Source organism: Grammomys surdaster, unplaced genomic scaffold (genome assembly GCF_004785775.1).
Source record: "Grammomys surdaster isolate TR1022 unplaced genomic scaffold, NIH_TR_1.0 211, whole genome shotgun sequence".
NCBI lineage: Eukaryota > Metazoa > Chordata > Mammalia > Rodentia > Muridae > Grammomys > Grammomys surdaster.
This window is the reverse complement of record NW_021604656.1, coordinates 4,482,335-4,502,139: the sequence shown is the minus strand read 5'-3', so window position 1 is coordinate 4,502,139 and position 19,805 is coordinate 4,482,335. Positions and strand designations below refer to the sequence as shown.

Here is a 19,805-nt window from a genome sequence, read left to right as displayed (position 1 = left end):
ATATTTTGCGAGCACCGCCCTCGAGGAATCCCGCCTGCAGGGCTGGGACTCCTGGCCGCCAGAGGGCACAGCGCTCCCCGGGAGCATGCGGGGAAGAAGAGAAGAGGGTGGGTTGCGGAGGTACAACAGTTTCATCCTTTAAGCCACGACTTGAATCTTCTGCGCACGCCTCAAGTCCTTCCGCTACCCACAAGGCTTCGCCAGATTCAATTAGCTCCGCCGCCCGCCCACAAACGCGCTGGAAGAAGATTGTCCCATTTCGCGATCCGGCCCTCACGCCGTTGCTAGGCGACGACAGCAGGTCTTTTCCTATCTGATTGGAGGTCAGATGAGGCGTGGTTTTTTTTTTTTAAACTGGCATTGCGCATGTGTGCGGCCTACGATGGAGGAGTCGGAACCGGAGCGGAAGGTGGGACTGAGGTTGGGTCCACGCGAGGGGGTGCGGGGAGGGGGAGGGGCCGCGGCTGACTCGGGTCTCCGCCGCAGCGGGCTCGCGCGGACGAGGCGACCGCGGGAGGGAGCCGCTCTGAGGACGAAGATGAGGACGACGAGGACTACGTGCCCTATGTGCCATTGCGGCAGCGCCGGCAGCTACTGGTGAGACAGCTACGGCGACATGGCCCCGGCCGTCGGCGGGAGGGGGGCTCCGGGGAGCGGCAGTCCTACCTTGGGACGTGGTTCTGAGGAAGACCGGGGAGGGACTCGGTGAACCTGAGTCCCGGACAGACGTGCGCTTCAGTGCACACGACCCCCTTCCCGGAAAACGCCAGCAGCCTAGGTTCCGACCCTCCCGGGTGCTGTGCTCCCTCCCCTACCGGGCCTTGGGCTTGACTCTGAGGGACACTGGTGCAACCTCAGCTCCAGAAGCTGCTGCAGCGAAGACGCAAGGGAGCTACAGAGGAAGAGCAGCAGGACAGTGGCAGTGAACCCCGAGGAGATGAGGACGACATCCCTCTGGGCCCTCAGTCCAATGTCAGCCTCCTGGATCAGCACCAGCACCTCAAAGAGAAGGCTGAAGGTGGGCTGAGCAGGAAGGAGAGAGAATGAGACTAGGGCGCAGTGCTCCTGGTTCTCTGACATCTACGACTTCTTTTCTCAGCACGCAAGGAGTCAGCCAAGGAAAAGCAACTGAAGGAAGAAGAAAAGATTCTGGAGAGTGTGGCTGAAGGCCGAGGTACCGTTATAGTTGGTGCAGACAGGTTGTGTCCCAGGGGGTCTGCCTTTGGGAAGCAGGAACCCACTGAGCTATGTTTGTCTACTCAGCCTTGATGTCAGTGAAGGAAATGGCCAAAGGCATCACCTATGATGATCCAATCAAAACTAGGTATGTCTTTCCAGTCAGTATATGTGGCTGAGACTGGAGGTGGTACGGAGTTGCCCTGCTGTACTGTGTACTGTGTTGACCTCTCTTGCCCACTGCCTACCCATAGTTGGACACCCCCACGTTATGTCCTGAGCATGTCTGAAGAGCGACACGAACGCGTGCGGAAGAAGTACCACATCCTGGTGGAAGGAGATGGTATCCCACCACCCATCAAGAGCTTCAAGGAAATGAAGTTTCCTGCAGGTACCTGAGGAGAAGGGAGACACCCGTGCTGTATCATCTTGCCCCCGTGAGGTTGTGTCCCAGCACCCACTGCACTCAGCAGTGGGAACGGAGAGTTGGAGATAGGATATCCCTCTGGTTGTTCGTGGCACTTGGTTTTGGGGGAGAAGCTCCTTTGAGACAGGATCTCTTTCTGCAGCCCAGGCTGACCTCAAATTCAAAACAGTCCTCCTGCGTCATTCCTACTGAATGCTCATGCTAGCACTGTAGGCATGACCACCATGGCCTGGGAGCAGGTGAGGAGATATGCAGGTTCGAAACCAGGTGTCATTCTCGAGTCCTAATTGTCCCAGAACATGATAAGATCAGGCTTTCCTCTAACTCAGAGATCCAGTTACCCGTGCCTCCTAGGTTCAGGGGTTATAGGCATGTCCTACCACTCCTCACTAGAGGAAGGGTTTCTTTAGACTTACTTTCAGATGCCTCATCTGTCTTCTGCTTTGACATAGCTTTGGTGAGAACTTAGGCCCAGTCAGCAAGTGGGGCTTGGACCCACTGTTTCATGACCCCCAGCCTCTGTTTCATGAGTTACAACCTACAGGGAAGAGCTAATTCTACAGGATTCGGGATGCCAATAAAACACCTTTTCTTCTCTATAGCTATCCTTCGAGGCCTGAAAAAAAAAGGCATCCTCCACCCAACACCCATTCAAATCCAGGGCATCCCTACTATGTAAGTCTGGGCTGTGGGCATGCCTGCCCTGCACAGAGAAGCAGCTCTCATTTATCTGTTTCTGGCTTGCCAGTCCTGAAGCTGTCCTCTCCCAACAGTCTGTCGGGTCGGGACATGATCGGCATTGCCTTCACGGGGTCAGGCAAGACACTGGTGTTCACACTGCCTGTCATCATGTTCTGCCTGGAACAAGAGAAGCGGTTGCCTTTCTCCAAGCGGGAAGGGCCATACGGACTCATCATCTGCCCCTCGGTAAGATAGGCTAACCCAGTGGTCAGGAGAAGGACTGGGCTGGCTTCTGGTACCAGCCTTGCCTCTGCCTGCAGCGAGAGCTGGCTCGTCAGACCCACGGCATCCTGGAGTATTACTGCCGTCTGCTGCAGGAAGACAGCTCGCCCCTCCTGCGCTGTGCGCTCTGCATCGGGGGCATGTCAGTGAAGGAGCAGATGGAGACCATCCGACAGTGTGTATTGATGGCCCACAGGCATCCCACAGTTCCTAGAGAGGCGGAAGAACCCTTTAGCTTAGCCACTACATGGGCCACACAGAGTTCTTATGGGAGTCTAACCCTTGAGGGAAAACAGTTTGGGGTAGTATAGAAAGATATAGCTGGGTATTGTGGGAATAAAACAGATGTTCCATTCTCTAGGATATTGGAAGTCAGAAAAGGCTTTGCAGGGAAGGTGCCATTTGATTTGGGGGGTGGGGGAGGGCAGTTCAGGTACAAAGCTCAGAGATTGAAGTCTGGAATATCCAGAAAAATTAGACCTATTCACTGTGGTTAACCAAGGAGGCTAAGGCACTGACGTCGGTCAGACCCCAGCAGCACCTCTGCGCGGTCCTTTCCAGGTAGTGCAATCCCAGCAGACATCCATAGCACTCTGGACCCTGAGATGATGGTCATGGTATTCCCAGGCTCAGGGAAGATGCAGGCATATAACAGATAGTCAGCTTATCAGAAATGTGAGCCCAGCAAGGCCAACCAAGTTGCACAGGAACCAGGAGTCAAACCTGCAGAGATTCAGGACATCCCTCGTGGCAAAGGTGTGTCAGAATAACTGCAGATCAGAGAGGTCCTGCCCCTACTAAATAAGCTGCCTGTGCTATACAGAAGATAGCGTGGGAGACATGTTGAGAGGCAGGGGAGGAGATGGTAAAAGCAGAAGGCAGTGGTCAGCCTCTTGGAGGTCAGAGGGACCCAGGTACCCAAAACTTGGGGGTTCTTTGTTCTCAGTGGTGTTCACATGATGGTAGCCACCCCTGGACGCCTCATGGATTTGCTGCAGAAGAAAATGGTCAGCCTAGACATCTGCCGCTACCTGGCCCTGGATGAAGCCGACCGCATGATCGACATGGGCTTTGAGGGTGACATCCGTACCATCTTCTCCTACTTCAAGGTGCCAGATGCCTGCACATAAATACACACTCACGTACCGCATGTAAACACATGCTCACGTACTGCGATGCCTACCCATAAACACTCAGGTCTGCACGTTGAGCTGCAGGGTCCCTGTGCTGCATGCTCTCCGCTTCTCAGGGTCTGTGGCTCAGCTGCTCAGTAACCCCAGACTCCATCCCCTGTGTGCCCTCCTCTAGTCCTGCATGCCCCTGGCCCAGTGGTTCTCAACCTTCCTAATGCTGAGACCACAACGGCTCCTCACAGTGTGACCCCAACCATACAATTATTTTATCACCACTTCATAATTGTAATGTTGTTACTTTTATGAATTGTATTGTAAACATCTGATAGGAAGGCTCTCTGCTATGGGACCCCCAAGGGGCTGAGACCCTCAGGTTAAAAACCACTGTCCTGGCCTTCCTTAGGGCCAGCGGCAGACCCTGCTCTTCAGTGCCACCATGCCGAAGAAGATTCAAAACTTTGCCAAGAGTGCCCTGGTAAAGCCTGTCACCATCAATGTGGGCCGTGCTGGAGCAGCCAGCCTTGATGTCATCCAGGTAGGCACACACTCTGATAGACAGAGTGTTACCAGTATAGGCTAAAGCTGGCCTTGCTCCCTTGAAGCTAACGGAAGAGTCCACCTGTGGAGGCCATTCCTTTCCTTGCAGTGCACCGAACTGGCCGCACTGGGCGTTCAGGAAACACAAGGCCATTCTTAGGCTGTCTAGCCCTCATGGCAAGAGGCTTCAGGTCACCTAGCACAGACTGGGAGCCCAGCTACAGTGTCAGGGCCATGACTGCTGAGCTGAACTTTAGGATGTCCTGACCTAGCCCCTCTGGTGGCAGGAAGTGGAATATGTGAAGGAGGAAGCCAAGATGGTGTACCTGCTCGAGTGCTTGCAGAAGACGCCCCCACCTGTGAGTATAGCTGGACCAGGCTGGTCCCAGAGTTCCCATGAGGAGATGGGATGGGAGGGACGTATGCTAGGCGGGAGTCCGTGTGATACCCTCTGACTAGAGCGGCCTTTTTGGAGCAGGTGCTCATCTTTGCAGAGAAGAAAGCAGATGTGGATGCCATTCACGAGTACCTCCTACTCAAGGGCGTTGAGGCTGTGGCCATTCATGGGGGCAAAGGTCAGGATGGTCAAGACATTGGCATAGCCCTGCTGCCATGACAGCGTCCTCCTTTCCTCTTCCCCTTCCCCTTCCCCATTCCCTTTTGGCTATCCTGCACTACTCCCAACACTCCCACTATAGTTCTGACACCTGCCTGACCCACCCCAGACCAGGAAGAGCGGACCAAGGCCATTGAGGCATTCCGGGAAGGCAAGAAGGACGTCTTAGTGGCCACAGATGTAGCCTCTAAAGGCCTGGATTTTCCTGCCATCCAGCACGTCATCAACTATGACATGCCTGAAGAGATCGAGAACTATGGTACAGAACGTGGGGAACTGGTGGGCTGGACAAGAAGAGGGCCTGGCCCTCCGTCTGGGGAGTGAACCAGAGGCTGTTCCTTTCCTTGCAGTGCACCGAATTGGCCGCACTGGGCGTTCAGGAAACACCGGCATTGCCACCACCTTCATCAACAAGGCCTGCGGTGAGATGCTGACCATAGCTACCTGACTCTACCTTGGGTTCTGAGCCGGGATAGACCCTAATGGTGCTCATTGTCTCTCTCCCTCAGACGAGTCAGTGCTCATGGATCTCAAAGCCTTGTTGCTGGAGGCCAAGCAGAAGGTCCCACCTGTTCTGCAAGTGCTGCACTGTGGGGATGAGTCCATGCTGGACATTGGAGGTGAGTGTGGAACAGAGCCCGAGTCTCCAGTCCACAGCTCAGTGCTTCGGGGCTGGTAAACACCAGACTAAAGTACCAGGAAACCAGTCCTGGCTGCTAGGGCCAGCTGAGCTCAAGATCCAAGGCCTGAAACTTGGTCCTGAGACCCTGCTGACCCTTCTCTCCCCCACCAGGAGAACGGGGCTGTGCCTTCTGTGGAGGCCTTGGCCATCGGATCACTGACTGTCCCAAACTCGAAGCTATGCAGACCAAGCAGGTCAGCAACATTGGCCGCAAGGACTACCTGGCCCACAGCTCCATGGACTTCTGAGCGTCTGTCTTTCCTCTTCTCCCCAAGAGTCCAGTCCCAGGACATCAGCCATGCACACAACAGCCAGCCCTCAAGACCAGAAGCCAGCCTCCTCAGCCCAGCTGGCCTGGGCAGCCCCAGTACCCTCAGAATTATTATTTTTGTTCTCTTCCCCAGATGCCATTAAAGCACAATCCCTTTTCCTGGACCAGTTCTTCCTCTCTGTCACCCCCCTGCCCCTTGGGTTCTGCACAAGCCTCTGCCTCCAGTACCACCCTGAGGCAAGACGTGCATCTCCCAGAGTTGTCAGCCTGCTGTAGAACCATCTGGGCTCAGGGTATCTGGTCAGGAATGCCCAATAACTCAGGAGCCAACATTGGGGGTCACAGGGAAATAGTTGTGTCCCTGGTTTTCCTGCCTGTCTGACACTGCCATCAGCTTCAGTCTTCCTGTGATGGCTCCAGGGCATCCCCTCCCTGCCTGTGCAAGTTCCCATCCAGAAGTCTTCTGCTCTATCTGCTGAGGAAGTGGCAGATGCCACACAACTGCCATTCTGGCCACAAGCACCCTCCACCTCTGTCCTGCCCCACCCCCACTCTTTCCTGGGTTATAAAGACAAACCAGCCAGGCTGATGCTGCCACAACTGGGGAGCCACAGGTACGTGTGTGTGTGCAGATGGTGCAAGACTGGCTGGCCCACCCCAACCAGGACTTCTTGCAGTAAGAAGGGGCCAAAGAAAAGGTACAGCAGTACCCAGGTGTTCACATTCTGCACCAGGGACTTTGCAAGGCTTGTGCTTACTCAGCAAAGGCAGCGGCTGCTCAGGCTACACCTGTCATCAGTGTGTGGCCTCCAGCAAGTTAAGTTATCTGAGCCTTAATTTCCTCATCACTGAACTGTCAGTGAGAATTCGAAGGGCAGGATCAGGCTGTGTGAGCTCAGAGCTGCCTGCACCACAACCATGGTGGGCATGGTGGCACGGAGCCAGGCGCCAAAGGCCTCATGAATGTATTTCCATGTGCGCTCTGTGACCTCACCCCACCCCCAAACAGGACTCCTCAGCTGGGTTACAGCATTCTTCCCCAAGGTGGCATTACACTGGTAACAAGGTACTTCCATAATTTGTACTCATGCAAAGCCCCAGTGCTGGCCTCCAACAAGGCAGGTCAGGTGGGGTGGGGACAAAGCCACTGGGCAGGAAGCAATGCTTTAAGAAGCATGTGACCTCCCTGGGGAGTACACTGGGGGCCTGCTGCCCGGACAGGCAGTGAACCTGGATATGGAGCCCTTGGGGCCTGCTGTCTAAAATGTCTGTTGTATGGCGCTTCGCTCTCCAACCTTGGAGAGTGGTCAGGGAAGGCCTCCAGGAAGAAGCAGCCACAGGTGGCAGGCAGAGCAGGGGTAAGAGGTGCCCAGAAGGGACTGATCAGAAGAACTACACCTCAGGAAGTAAAGGCGAGAGCAGATGGGATCAAGTTGCCCAGACTAGACTCAAAGCGAACAACAGGACTGGTGGACACAGCCAGGATGGGCCCAGGCGGGGTGAGGGCCAAGGGGGGAAAGCGAGCTTTAGAAATACTTCTGATCGACCGGGGAGGTAGCTGAGTGTACAGCAGTTGCCTTAGCACACCCAAGGCCCTGGGTTGATCCAGTACTCCAAGAGAGGCAGATGTGCCACTCAGAATGGCAGCCAGTTTAGTGATCTGGAAAGAAGGATCCAAGGCTGTCCAAGGCTGGTCAGCTCCCATCCTCACGCTGCACAGCTGTCTGGGAATGGGGGAGGGCTCAGAGCTTGTGACTCAGGGTGTCCACCCTGTGGTCAGATACTCATCTCCAGCTGATCCAGGTGCATGCGCAAGAGGCGGTTCTCACCCCCACCCCACTCTAAGCTCCCCATAGGCAGGTATGGTCTCCTTGGAACAGCAAGAACCCTAAGGAAGAGATTTGTTCTGAGTACTGTCCCTTAAGTGAAGACCGGGCTCCCCTCCCCCACCCCACACCCCTGGCCCTGCTGCTGTCTCTGGACAGAGGGAGGGGGAAGTGGCCAAAAAAACGAGAAGTAAGAGAAGTTCCTGTCCAGCCTGCACCAGTCTCCACGGACTTGAGAACTGCTGTGGCCATGGAGTCTGTGGAGACCCCTGTGAAGGACGGCATCCTCTACCAACAGCACGTGAAGTTTGGCAAGGTAGGAACCCAGACTGCCGGCCACGGGCAGAGGAGGGAACCCCAGGTTCCCAGCCACGGGCAGAGGAGGAAAACCCCTGCTTAGCCCACACAGCTTATCTAGACCCGAAAGAACTGGGCAGGGAGTCTGGGCAAGGTGAAACCTGGCAATTTGAGCGTGGAGATTCTTGACCAAGAAGGTTAGGACTGAAGCATCCTTTCTAAGAGTGCCTCATGTAGTGGTAGAGATGCCAAGATCACGGAAGGGTTGTAAGACTCGAAATCTATGTGTATGATAGCTCCAAGGCTCCTAGAGAAGGTCAAGGCCTGTGTGGCGGGAGCCTACCAAGGATGGAGCAGACGAAGACTGGTTCTCTGGATACTGGGGAGGAGATGGGCTAGGGATTCATTTTATTTTTCTCCTTGAGCATCAGACCATACACCCACAGTTCAGCCACAGCTGCTCCTGGGTAGATAAACCGTCTGTTTCCTTTGATAGATGTCATTTGCATGTTTCCTTCCTTACCAACATGAAGCAGAGGCCGCCTTCCACCCCACCCAGCCCATGGCCCAAGTGTCCTTTTGAGTTGTGTAACAAGTGTCAGTTGGTCTGCCCCAATCACTAGATACTATTAACTATGAAGGTCATTCAGAAAAGGGCAAGGTGTGACTTGAACTCAGGGCTGACCAACCCCAAGTATAGATCTCTCCCTGCCTACTTCTTCCCCAGTAAGGCCTCCTCCTTCCTCTGTACCCTAAAGTCTTAGGAAGGCAGAAGCCAGGCAGCCGGTTGCTAAGCAGCTGGTACAGAACCAAGGGGCAGGGGTGGCTTTCTTCCCAAGGGTCTCCTTTCTTACAGAAATGCTGGCGCAAAGTGTGGGCTCTGCTGTATGCAGGAGGCCCATCCGGCGTAGCTCGCCTAGAAAGCTGGGACGTCCGTGATGGTGGCCTGGGGCCAGCAGGTGACAGGTCCACAAGGCCTAGCCGTCGAGGGGAACGCCGGGTCATACGTTTGGCTGACTGTGTATCTGTTCTGCCGGCTGATGGTGAGAGCTGTCCCAAGGACACTGGTGCCTTCCTGATTACCACCACTGAGCGAAGCCACCTGCTGGCTGCACAGCACCGCCAGTCGTGGATGGATCCCATCTGCCAGCTGGCCTTCCCGGTGAGCATAAAGTGAACTAGCCTGCTGGGACCACCTCACCCTGCTTACCCGTGTCCTCACTTAGTCAGATCCTGCCACTTGGTAAACATAACCAAAACCCTGCAAATATGGGCAACAGCTTAGAAGCCCATAGAAGGATCTGGTACTCTATGCATATTATAGAGAAAATGAAACCTCGGGTCAGGAGGATGAGTGGGCCTGAGCCCTTAAATGACAAGAGCAAGCTCACAAGGCAGTGGTCTGAGACAGGTGGACAGGTCCTGCAACACAATGGTATCATGGGCAAAGGCCCTGGGGCAGGAAACCATCCTGTGTTTAAAGGATCAGAAAGTAGGCCAACCAACAGCTTAGGCACATAAGAGTTAAGACATCTGGAAAGTTCAGTGAGAGCCTTTTGAATCCACCTTGGGCCATGTGTGGGTGAGAGGTTTTATGATGAACGGAAGGGGATGGCTTTGGGCATTAAAGCCAGAGACTAATGGCTATAAAGTCTCAAGAGTTCACGACAGAAGAGACAAACATGCCTGGCTTCCTCAGCAAGTTGACCGTGGAGCCACTGGAGAGCTGGCTCAGCAGTTAAGAACACTGGCTGCTCTTGTAGAGAGCCCAGGTTCAATTCCCAGCACCCACATGGCAGCTCACAGCTGTAAGTCCCAGGGGTTCAGACACCCCCTTCTGACCTCCACGGGCATGTAATTCACAGACACACAAAACATCAGCAAACATCTATATGCATAACAATGGGTAGTACCCATTTTAAAATATCAGTCGTGAAGTTATCATACGGCTGCCGTTCTCCCACTTGGTGTGTAGCTAAGAGAATGAGAGAAGGTGAGGGCAAAACGTGGGCCAGTGCTCATGGCAGCACTGCGTAGTCACCCAGAGGTGAGACAGCATGTGACCATCCCCCGAAGAAGAGATGAACAGAACCTTGCACTGGACAGGGTGGCACAGTCTGTAACCTCAGCATTTGGAAGTCGGAGGGAGAAGGATCAGCTCCATGGCCAGTTCCAGGCCACCCTGGGCTACTTAAGATAAAAAAAACAACTAGTGCCCAGCAGTGGTGGCACACGCCTTTAATCCCAGCACTTGGGAGGCAGAGGCAGGTGGATTTCTGAGTTCGAGGCCAGCCTGGTCTACAGAGTGAGTTCCAGGACAGCCAGGACTATACAGAGAAACCCTGTTTCAAAACAAACAAACAAAATGTACAGAGAGCCAGACAGTGGTAGTGCACGCCTTTAATCCCAGCACTTGGGAGGCAGAGTCTGGTGGAATCTCTGAGTTCAAGGCTAGCCTGGTCTACAAGTAAGTAAGTGAGATCCAGGACAGCCCGGGCTACACAGAGAAACCCTGTCTTGGGAAACAAAAGGAAAGAAAGGAATGCAAAGAAAGAAAAGAATAGGAAGAGGAGGAGGAGGCGGGGTTTGGCTTTGGCCATGCTCATGGGTCAGGGTGATTATGGTGGCCATTTCCTGACAGATAGGGCAGGCTGTAGGATGGAGGTCAGGGAAACTCAAGGGTGGCCTACAAGAAGAAGCCTGGACATTTGCTTGGTGCTACCCCTGCCTCTTCTCGGCTGCATGCTGCCAGAGCTATGTGCAAGCCAGCACATGGGCTGTACACGCATGCCCATGGTTGCCTAGCGCCTTACAGCACCAGGAGTAGACGGACTCCAAGAGCAGCACTCCCAGGGGAGCCCAGTGGGGAGTGCTGCCCCTTAGTACAGATAGAAAATGACTCAGGAGAGCCCAGAGCCCTGGAGTGTGGGTCAGAGTGGGACTGGCAGTGGACGCTTTGTCTGCCGAGGCGTAGAAGGGATGGGGGAGGGGGACAGGGTGGCCTCTAAGCGGTGACATAAATCTCTTCCTCAGGGTACCGGAGAATGTGCCTCAGGATCGGGACAGGCTGAGAGTCCAAAAAGGGGCTTTGTTCCCATGGAGGAAAACTCTATCTACTCCTCCTGGCAGGAAGGTGAATCAGGGGAGACCCTGGGGCAGCCTCACCCCCACCCCAGTAATGGTGTCTGGGAACTGATGAGATGCCCTTGCTTTCCGAGTACAGTGGCTGAGTTTCCCGTGACAGTGCAGAGGACTGAGGCCACCGCCCGCTGTCAGCTGAAAGGACCCTACCTCCTGGTACTGGGTCAAGATGACATTCAGCTTCGGGAGACTTCCAAGCCGCAGGCCTGCTATAGCTGGCCCTACCGTTTCCTCCGCAAGTTTGGCTCCGACAAGGTGAGGTGCTGGGTAACCTGACCGGTGTCTGTGGGGAAAGGTGGTCAGTGGTCAGTGTCCTGACTCCTGGGCTGCCACTGACCCCTGCCTGTGTCACTTGTGTGCAGGGTGTGTTCTCTTTTGAGGCCGGCCGCCGCTGTGACTCAGGTGAGGGCCTTTTTGCCTTCAGTAGTCCACGTGCACCAGACATATGTGGAGCCGTGGCCGCCGCCATTGCCCGCCAGCGGGAGCGTCTTCCAGAGTTGGCCATGTCCCCACCCTGCCCCCTGCCTCGGGCCCTCTCCATGCCCTCCCTAGAACCCCCTGGAGAGCTTCGGGAGGTGGCCCCAGGATTAGAGGTGGCCACTTCCAGAAAGCTGCCTCTAACTGATCCTGGGCCTCAAAGCCTACCACTGCTGCTCAGCCCCACACAAGAGGGAACAGCATCCAGTCTCTATGCGTCTGTGTGCAAGCAGCCCGGCAAGCACGCAAGCACGGTGGAGCACCTCTATGAGAATGTGTGCGTGCTGGAGGCCAGCCCTGGGCTGTCCAATGGGGGTCCTGAGGCCCAAGAGGGCCCTCCTGGTGGCCGCAGCCCCCTAGGCAGCCCCATCTACCATAACAGTGAGGATCTGAGTTGGCCTGGCTCGGCCCACGACAGCAATCTGGAAGCCCAGTACCGGAGGCTGCTTGAGCTGGAGCTAGATGAGGCCGAAGGCACTGGTCGCCCTGGAGCACAGACAGGTATCAAGGCCAAGCTGGTAACCCTGCTGACTCGTGAACGCAAGAAGGGCCCCACCCCCTGTGACCGGCCCTGAAGGCCTGTGTGGCCGCAGCAGGACAGAGGTGATCTCCCAAAACCAGGAACAACTTAGAACATATCCTGTCTACTCTGACATGCAGGGACAAGCCAGGTGGCCTGGGGAGGAGCCACGCTCTGCCCTCCCTCCTTCCCTGAGACAGTGTACAGATTAACCAGTAATAAAGCTTGCCTATCAACTTCCCCTCGGTTCTGCCTATAGCCCACAATCCACACTGCCTCGCTTTCTCATGGATTCCTAATGGCACACGGTACCTTGTGTTCAGTGTAGCGAACACCAGGCCTCGGTCCTAGGCCCCCGGTACCCAGTGTCCCGAGCCTGGCTTCAGCCACCAATAGACTAAAATCTACTTGAGCAGATGGACATGAGGCGGGTGGGTTGGGCTCTCTGTGGTTCTGTGCAGCAGAGATGACAACCAAACAGAGGGAGACGTGAGGCCTGTTGACAGAAAGTGCTCCAGAACTGAGTCAGAAGGGTGAGCATGCTCAACCAGGCAGGCTGTGAACCTGGCCTTTCCAGGCTCAGGAGAGTCATTCATGGACCAGTCAAGGGCCTTTTGTCCTGCAGTAAACTGGGTCTCATCCTTGGAAAAGCTACCAGTTAGACTTCGCAAGGAACAATAGGAAGGCTGGATCTGAGGGACTAGAGGAGAGCAGAGCAGCCAAGCTGTGACAGAAGTCCCAGGTACTAGGGGGTAGGGGGTGAGGGACAGGCAGAAGGCCTATCACTTGTTCACATCCAAAACACTCGTTGCTGATGGGATTCAGGCAGTCAGCAGACACATCTGGGGAACTTCTGGCTGTTTCATCAACTAGAAAGAAACTAAAAATAAGATAAAGTCATATGGGAAGGGAGTCAGAGCTCAGTGTGAGGTGGACCTTGAGTTCACTCTTCACATCGTACATACACAGAGAAGAAGACACACAGGCTATGTCACTTGGGAGGCAGAAGAAGGTGGAGCTCTGTGTTTGAGGCCAGTCTGGTCTTCATAGCAAGTCCTAAGTCAGACAAAGCTACAAACAAAAAGCTCCAACACCTCCCCCCAAATCCTCATAACACCAAAAAGACTAAATTATATATTCGATCTAATCCTTCGTTAAGATTTTTCACTTGAGATGGGGTAGGGAGTTAGAGAGATGGCTCAACAGTTAAAAGCACTGGCTGCTTGTTCTGCCAAGAGGATCCGAGTTCAAAACCATCTTTAATTCCAGTTGTAGGGAACCAAATGCCCTCTTCTGGCTTCCATGGGCATGCATGCAGTGCACAGACATGTGTGCCCTTAAAACATCCATACACATAAAAAACAAACGAAACAACTATTTTTTTTTAAGTATTGTTGAGATTGTGGGTGGGATGATAGCTCGCTGAATCAAGATTGTGGGAATCCACGAAACAGCAACCATGAGATGCTGCCTGTATCCTCAGCTCCTGGGAGGCAGAGACAAGATCCCCATGGCAAACTGGCTAGGTAGACTAGCTAGAACCAGTGAGCCACAGCTTCCGTGACTCTGAGCAAGGTAAAAGGCAGTGAAGAAAGATGCTCAATGCACACACACACACACACACACACACACACATGCATGCATGTATGTGAAACCCATACTTACACACACATGCCACACACATGCACATGGAGAGTTTTACCAGTGCCTACACTGTTCCAGTCATGAGAGGAACATCCTGTTTCAAGGTAGCCTCAGCTCTGTTCTCAAGGTCCCAGCATTCCAGAGCAAACTAAATTTCCTTAAGACTCCAGTGCCTGTTTTCTGCTCTCTGCTGCTTCTGGACTCTCCACCTGTGCATAAGCTGCTGCTTTTGCTTCCAAGAATCTGGCTTCTCAATCCCTGGACTTTCTGCTTCAGCTGCACTTACTTCATAGATAGAATCTATGAAGCTTACACTTGCCCTAAACTCATGCCCCAGCCTCTCAACAATGAGATTATAGACACCCATGTTAACCTTGCCCACACGTTGACACTCCCAAGCCCTGTGCTCAAGACAGTGACAATCAGGCTTGCTTGCTAGCGTCTTCTGACTGCCCCTAACTTTACACTCTATTTTCCCCGCACCTCGAACTTAGAGTTGGTCTTTCCCTCCTATTTCATTTGACTGGTCAAGCCCTCAGCCTCTGGTGAATTCACTGACAGCTGCCCACATCTGGAGAAATCCACTATCAAAGGCTTGACTGTTGTCTCACATAGGCAGGCTCTGCAAGCTTCCTGGGAAGCTCATGCTCAGAGGAGCCCTTCTGTGCTGGTTTGAATGAGAATGACCCCTAGAGGCTCAGAGGTTTGAATGCTTGATCCCCAGTTAGTGGAACTGTTTGGGAAGGATTGAGAGGTGTGTCCTTGATAAGGGCTATGTCACTGGGGTTAAGCTTTAAGGTTTCAAAAACCTGTGCTAGGAAGAGTATCTTTCTGTCTCCTGCTTGTGGATCAGATGTGAGCTCTCAGCTACTGCTCCAGTGCCATGCCTGCCTTTCATACTGACATGCACCCCACCATGACGAACGCGGAATAATTCTCTGAAACTGTAATCAAGTCACCAAGTAAATGTTCTCTTGTATAAGCTGCCTCGGTCAGGGCATCCTGTCACAGCAGCAGAACAGTAACCAAGACATCTTCAAAGCTTTCCACCTCCATCTACTCTCACAGCCTAAGACACTGTCAGGAATCAGCAGTGAGCAGACATGAACATCCGCCCGCCTCTGCCGCACTGACAAAGGGTCCAGCGTCTTCATGCATCTTTTCTTTCCTGTCCCTGTGTCTGTCTCTAGAATGGGCCCCCATAGGAGGTGTCCAGTTTCTCTTCATTCATTCATTCATTCATTCATTCATTCATTCACCAACTTGAGCAGCTTACCATCACCATTTCCAATCCCAGAAAAATGGCAGATGTTCTCTGACTTCAAATATGAGGAACAGCCTTCCTTGACCCTCACATTCCCCCGTCTGCCTCCTTCCCATTTCTCTCTTCTGCTTCATGCCGAAGCTCCTCGAAACAGTTCAATTACTCTCATTTCCAGTTTCTCACCCCTCTCTCTCCCTAACTTCAGTTTCCTCTTTTTCTACTTTTCCATTACATAATGTTGCAAAGTCACTAACTATCTACCAGACCAAGCTACACACTGAGATCCTGGGACCCGCAGGACTCCTTGCCCTTCCTGAAAGCTCCAGGGGTCTTTTCTGCTCAATTACAGTATTACAGCGTCTCCTTCATAGTGGCCCACCTTTTTCCCGGTGCTCAGGGACTGAATCCAAAGCTTTCGTCCAGGAGAGCCAAACAAACATTCCTCCAGAACCAGCCTCAGCGCTTCCGATATCTTCTCTGCTACTGATCCTCTCAGGATTCTTTCAGATAAAAGTTTGGTTCGGCCTGTGAAATCACCTGGAAACCTTTGAAGAATGCCCATGGCTAGGCTCAAACATACAGCTCTGATGTGTTTTTTTTGTTGTTGTTGTTTTTGTTTTGTTTCATCAGTTGGGGACAAGGGACTTTGGCATTGGTGTTTGGTTTTTCTTCAAATTCTGGCATTATTCTGACATGCATCCTGAGCTGAGTATCACTGGTGTGGGTGACTTAATCACTGGCTTCAGTTTTCTTAAGATTTGTTTTTTAATATTATTTATTTATTTATTTATTTATTTATTTATTTTGAGACAGGGTTTCTCTATATCCCTGGCTATCCCAGAAGTCTCTCTATAGACGAGGCTGGCCTTGAACTCAGAGATCCACCTGCCTCTGCCTCCTAAGTTCTGGGATCAAAAGTGTGTGCCACCACCACTCCTGGCGATTCACTTATTTTTATTTAATCTATGTGTGTGTTGCTTGTGTGTCTGTGTGCACTAAGTGTATGTGGTACCCATGACAGCCAGAAGAGGTCAGAGGGCTTAGATACCCTGGGACTGGAGTTAGAGACCCACTGTTAGTCACCATGTGGGTACTAGGGATCACATCTGGGTACTCTGCTAGAGCAGAATTGTTCTTAACTGCAAAGTCTCTCCAGCCCTACACATCACTAAAATGTAAAGGCCATTTAAATGCTGGTAGCTTCCAAAGGCATGTCCCCTTCAACATAGATTTTCTGGGGCTGGAGAGATGGAGACATGGCTTAGTAGTTAAGTGCTTACTGTTCTACCAGAGGACCAGAGTTTGTTTCTCAGCACCCACATGAAGTGGTTCAGAAATGCCTGCAACACCAAGGAATAATACAACTCTCCCCTGCACTTTGTTAAATATACACACATGCGCTCACACACTAACACACACATGCTCACACTCACACACATATACATACTTACACTCGCACACTCGCATACATGTGCACATACACACAAACGCATGCATGCACACACACTCATACACAGGTGCACACACATATACTTTCTGCTCACTACAGATTTCAGAATCCCACTGCACACTGGACATCTGGATAGCTAAAAGACATTCCCCGGTCTAGGGCTGTAGCTAAGGGTATAACATGTACCCAATAGACGTGAAGCCCTTGTACACCAACACTGCTGAAAAAAAAAAAGTATCTCCAACAAGAAGTTAGAAGTTGGAACTCACCGAGCGGTGGTGGCTCATGCCTTTAACCCCAGCACTTGGGAGGCAGAGGCAGAGGCAGGTGGATTTCTGAGTTCGAGAGTTCGAGGGTAGCCTGGTCTACAGAGTGAGTTCCAGGACAGCCAGGGCTACACAGAGAAACCCTGTCTCGAAAAACAAAAAAAAACAAAAAAACAAAAAAAAAATTGGGACTCTGTGCATTACTGTCTCAAGAGAATAGAAAGAAAAATCTAGATGGATGTTAGGACCCTGAGAGTCAGGTTAGCACACCATGTACCCAAGCAGTCCTGGCAAAACAGCATCGTCCACAACCAATCAAGCTACTGGAGAGCCAAAGGCCAGGAACCCTCAGCAGAGAAGCTGCAGCATGGAGCCCTTCTCCTTCAGTGGCTAGTTCAAGCCCTTGCTACTTTATCAAACACTAGGACACACTGGAGTCCTGCTCATAACCAAAATTGGAATCCAGAACTCTTGAGGCTTTGGTCTGTTAACCTCTCCTTCATTAAAAATCCCAGTCTCAGGGCTGGGGATATAACTCAGTGGTAGAGTTTCCCAGAACGTAGTGTTTGATTCCCAACACTTCAAGAGAAGATAATATAATCCTTAGTTGGGGGACATGGCCCATTGTAATTCCAGCTCTACAGGCTGAGACATGATAAAGAGTTCCAGGCCAGCCTGGGCTACAGAGCAGCCCTAGGCCAGCCTGGACTACAAAGCAGTAGCCCAGGGAGTAAAGACCAGACTAGGCTACACATCAAGACCTTGTCTCAAAAAAAGTAAACACAAAACCCAAAACAAACAAACAAACAAACAAACAAACAAACAAACCCAAACACAACAGTCTAAGCCTCTGTTCCATGGGGATTTCCATCTTGTTCAGACCAGGTTAGAAGAGGTTAGTCTAGAGACCTTCGGCACTAAGAGGCCTGGCCTTGGAACTGGAGGGATCGAAGCCACCAGAGGGCGCTGTATCCTTCCTAGTCTGTACTAGTTCCAATCCCGAGGCTGTGTGTTCTTGGGAAGATCCCCAAACTGCACCCAGGCCCAGGCATTTCTGTGAAGCAAGAAAGGACCCCAGAGGTCTTTCCTGGCTGCCTCCTCTTTCCTTCATTGCACCTTTGCAAGCCTTTCTTCCTTCGTCTTCTCATTTATCAACTCCATGTAGGCTCTGAGGGCTGACCAGATCTCACGGGGCAATAGAGGCCAGTATGTCACAGGGTGGAAAGTGCCGTGGAAAAATCAGAGTAGGTTAAGGGACTAGGGTATGATACGGGTATGGTATTGGGGAACTGCTGTTTTTGTTTGTTTGTTTGTTTGTTTGTTTGTCTTGTTTTTCGAGACAGAGTTTCTCTGAGTAGCCCTGGCTGTCTTGGAACTCACTCTGTAGACCAGGCTGGCCTGCCTCTGCCTCCCAAATGCTGGGATTAAAGGCGTGCACCACCACTGCCCAGCTAGGAACTGCTGTTTTAAATATTTAAAATTTGTTTATTCTATTCGTCTAAGTGTTTGTCTGCATGTATATCTATGCACCATGTACGTACCTGGTACACAGGGAGGCCAGAAGAGGGTGAAATCAGACACTGAAATCCCGTGGAACTAGATTTACAGATAGTTCTGAACCACCATGTGGGTTCTGAGAATCAAACCCAGGTCCTTTGAAAGAGTAGCCGGTGTCCTAACTGCTGAGCCATCTCTCCAGCTGGGACTGCTGTTTTAGATAGGATGCTCTGGGGAAAATGTTTGAAGCAAAAGAAATTGCGAAATGCAAAGGAGCCCTAAGGCGAGAATATACTTGAAGATGTAGAACCAAGAGTGGCCAAAGTAGAGTGAGCACACGTGGAAGAGGCCTGCACAGTTTCATTTACTTTTCCACGTCTTACCCAAGAAGCTAAACATAACCTCCTCCTCTCCCTTATTTTCATCATTTTTTTTTTTTTAAAGTTTTTCGAGACAGGGTTTCTCTGTGTAGCCCTGGCTGTCCTGGAACTCACTCTGTAGACCAGGCTGGCCTCAAACTCAGAAATCCGCCTGCCTCTGCCTCCCAAGTGCTGGGATTAAAGGTATGCGCCACCACTGCCCGGTTATCTTTTTTTTTTTTTTTTTTTTTACTTCTTTTGAAACAGGGTCTGACTAAATTGCCCAGGCTGGCCTTGAACTTGTAATCTCCTCTTCCCCTGTAGCTGGGATTGCACAGGCCCTGTGCTGTCAGGTCCAACGCTTGACCCAGTTTCTTAGTCTTGGGTAGGTCTTAAGGATTTTAGTTTTATTTTAATTCTAGTGTGAACCTACTGGAATGCTAAAAAGATGAAGTGTGATCTCTGTTTTAAGAATATCACATCGGCAACGGCAAGAAGACTGGGGGGGAGGCAAGGGTGATAACGGGGCGGCCAGTGAGGAGGCGCGTAGGTGTTGAATCAGTCGATGGGACAGCGGCAAGGATTAGCTATGAAAACATCTTAAAGGTGGAATCTGCAGAATTCGGGAGTTGATGGAGATGGGTGGGGATGAGAAAAGACATATAATTTCATAGGTTCTGTGGAACCAGGCGGGTGAATGATGTCACTGGCTGAGACCAGGAAGGAGTGAGAAGAAAGCACAAACTTGAATTGTTTGAGAAACCTTCCTGGCAGACATGTAGACGATTATTGACGTCTGCAGTTCTCGAGGAAAGAGTGTTGGTGGGCCATTTTCGGTGTTATTGAAAGTCAAAGGGGAGTATGGGTTCTTAAGGCATGAGTTTAGTGACCAGATGGCCAGGACTGGAGGCAGATGAAGCGTTATAGAGGGAAGGAAGCCTTGGAGCTAGAGAGATGGTGATTTTAGATGAGGAACCTGCTGGGCTCCGTGGTATGATCTCAGCCCTCCAGGGAGTAGAGCTGGAAGATCTGGGAATCCATGCAAGTTCAAGCCAGTCTACACAAGGAGATCTTATTTTATGTGTATGGGTGTTTTCTCTGCGTGCATATGTATGCTATGTGTGCCTGATGCCTGGAGAGGTCAGAAGAAGGCGTGGGATCTTAAGGGAAAAAGAAGAAAGAAACGAAGGAAGGAAGGAAGGAAGGAAGGAAGGAAGGAAGGAAGGAAGGAAGGAAGGGAGGGAGGAAGGAAGGAGGGA

The 19,805-nt window shown here is 52.0% G+C and overlaps 2 protein-coding genes across 3 annotated transcripts; both read left to right on the top strand.

Moving 5' to 3' along the window:
- The first annotated feature begins 214 nt into the window (after positions 1 to 214).
- On the top strand, positions 215 to 5,969 carry Ddx41 (DEAD-box helicase 41). Its single transcript, XM_028772050.1, has 17 exons — positions 215 to 409; positions 487 to 597; positions 859 to 1,018; positions 1,100 to 1,174; positions 1,264 to 1,324; positions 1,431 to 1,567; positions 2,206 to 2,278; positions 2,377 to 2,530; positions 2,605 to 2,741; positions 3,513 to 3,675; positions 4,103 to 4,234; positions 4,524 to 4,595; positions 4,715 to 4,811; positions 4,962 to 5,111; positions 5,203 to 5,274; positions 5,362 to 5,472; positions 5,646 to 5,969. Exons 1-17 carry the CDS (start codon positions 329 to 331, stop codon positions 5,780 to 5,782), a joined length of 1,923 nt encoding a protein of 640 aa, XP_028627883.1. The 5' UTR covers positions 215 to 328; the 3' UTR covers positions 5,783 to 5,969.
- A 971-nt stretch (positions 5,970 to 6,940) lies between these two features.
- Positions 6,941 to 12,307, top strand: Dok3 (docking protein 3). Of its 2 annotated transcripts, XM_028772052.1 has the most exons (6): positions 6,941 to 7,163; positions 7,843 to 7,947; positions 8,785 to 9,090; positions 10,962 to 11,061; positions 11,152 to 11,324; positions 11,432 to 12,307. In XM_028772052.1, the coding sequence occupies exons 2-6, from the start codon at positions 7,882 to 7,884 to the stop codon at positions 12,119 to 12,121; spliced, it is 1,335 nt and encodes a 444-aa protein (XP_028627885.1). In that variant the 5' UTR covers positions 6,941 to 7,163; positions 7,843 to 7,881; the 3' UTR covers positions 12,122 to 12,307. The 2 variants fall into 2 exon arrangements, with proteins under 2 accessions (XP_028627885.1, XP_028627884.1); XM_028772051.1 differs by having other exon boundaries at positions 6,941 to 7,947.
- The last annotated feature ends 7,498 nt before the right edge of the window (positions 12,308 to 19,805 follow it).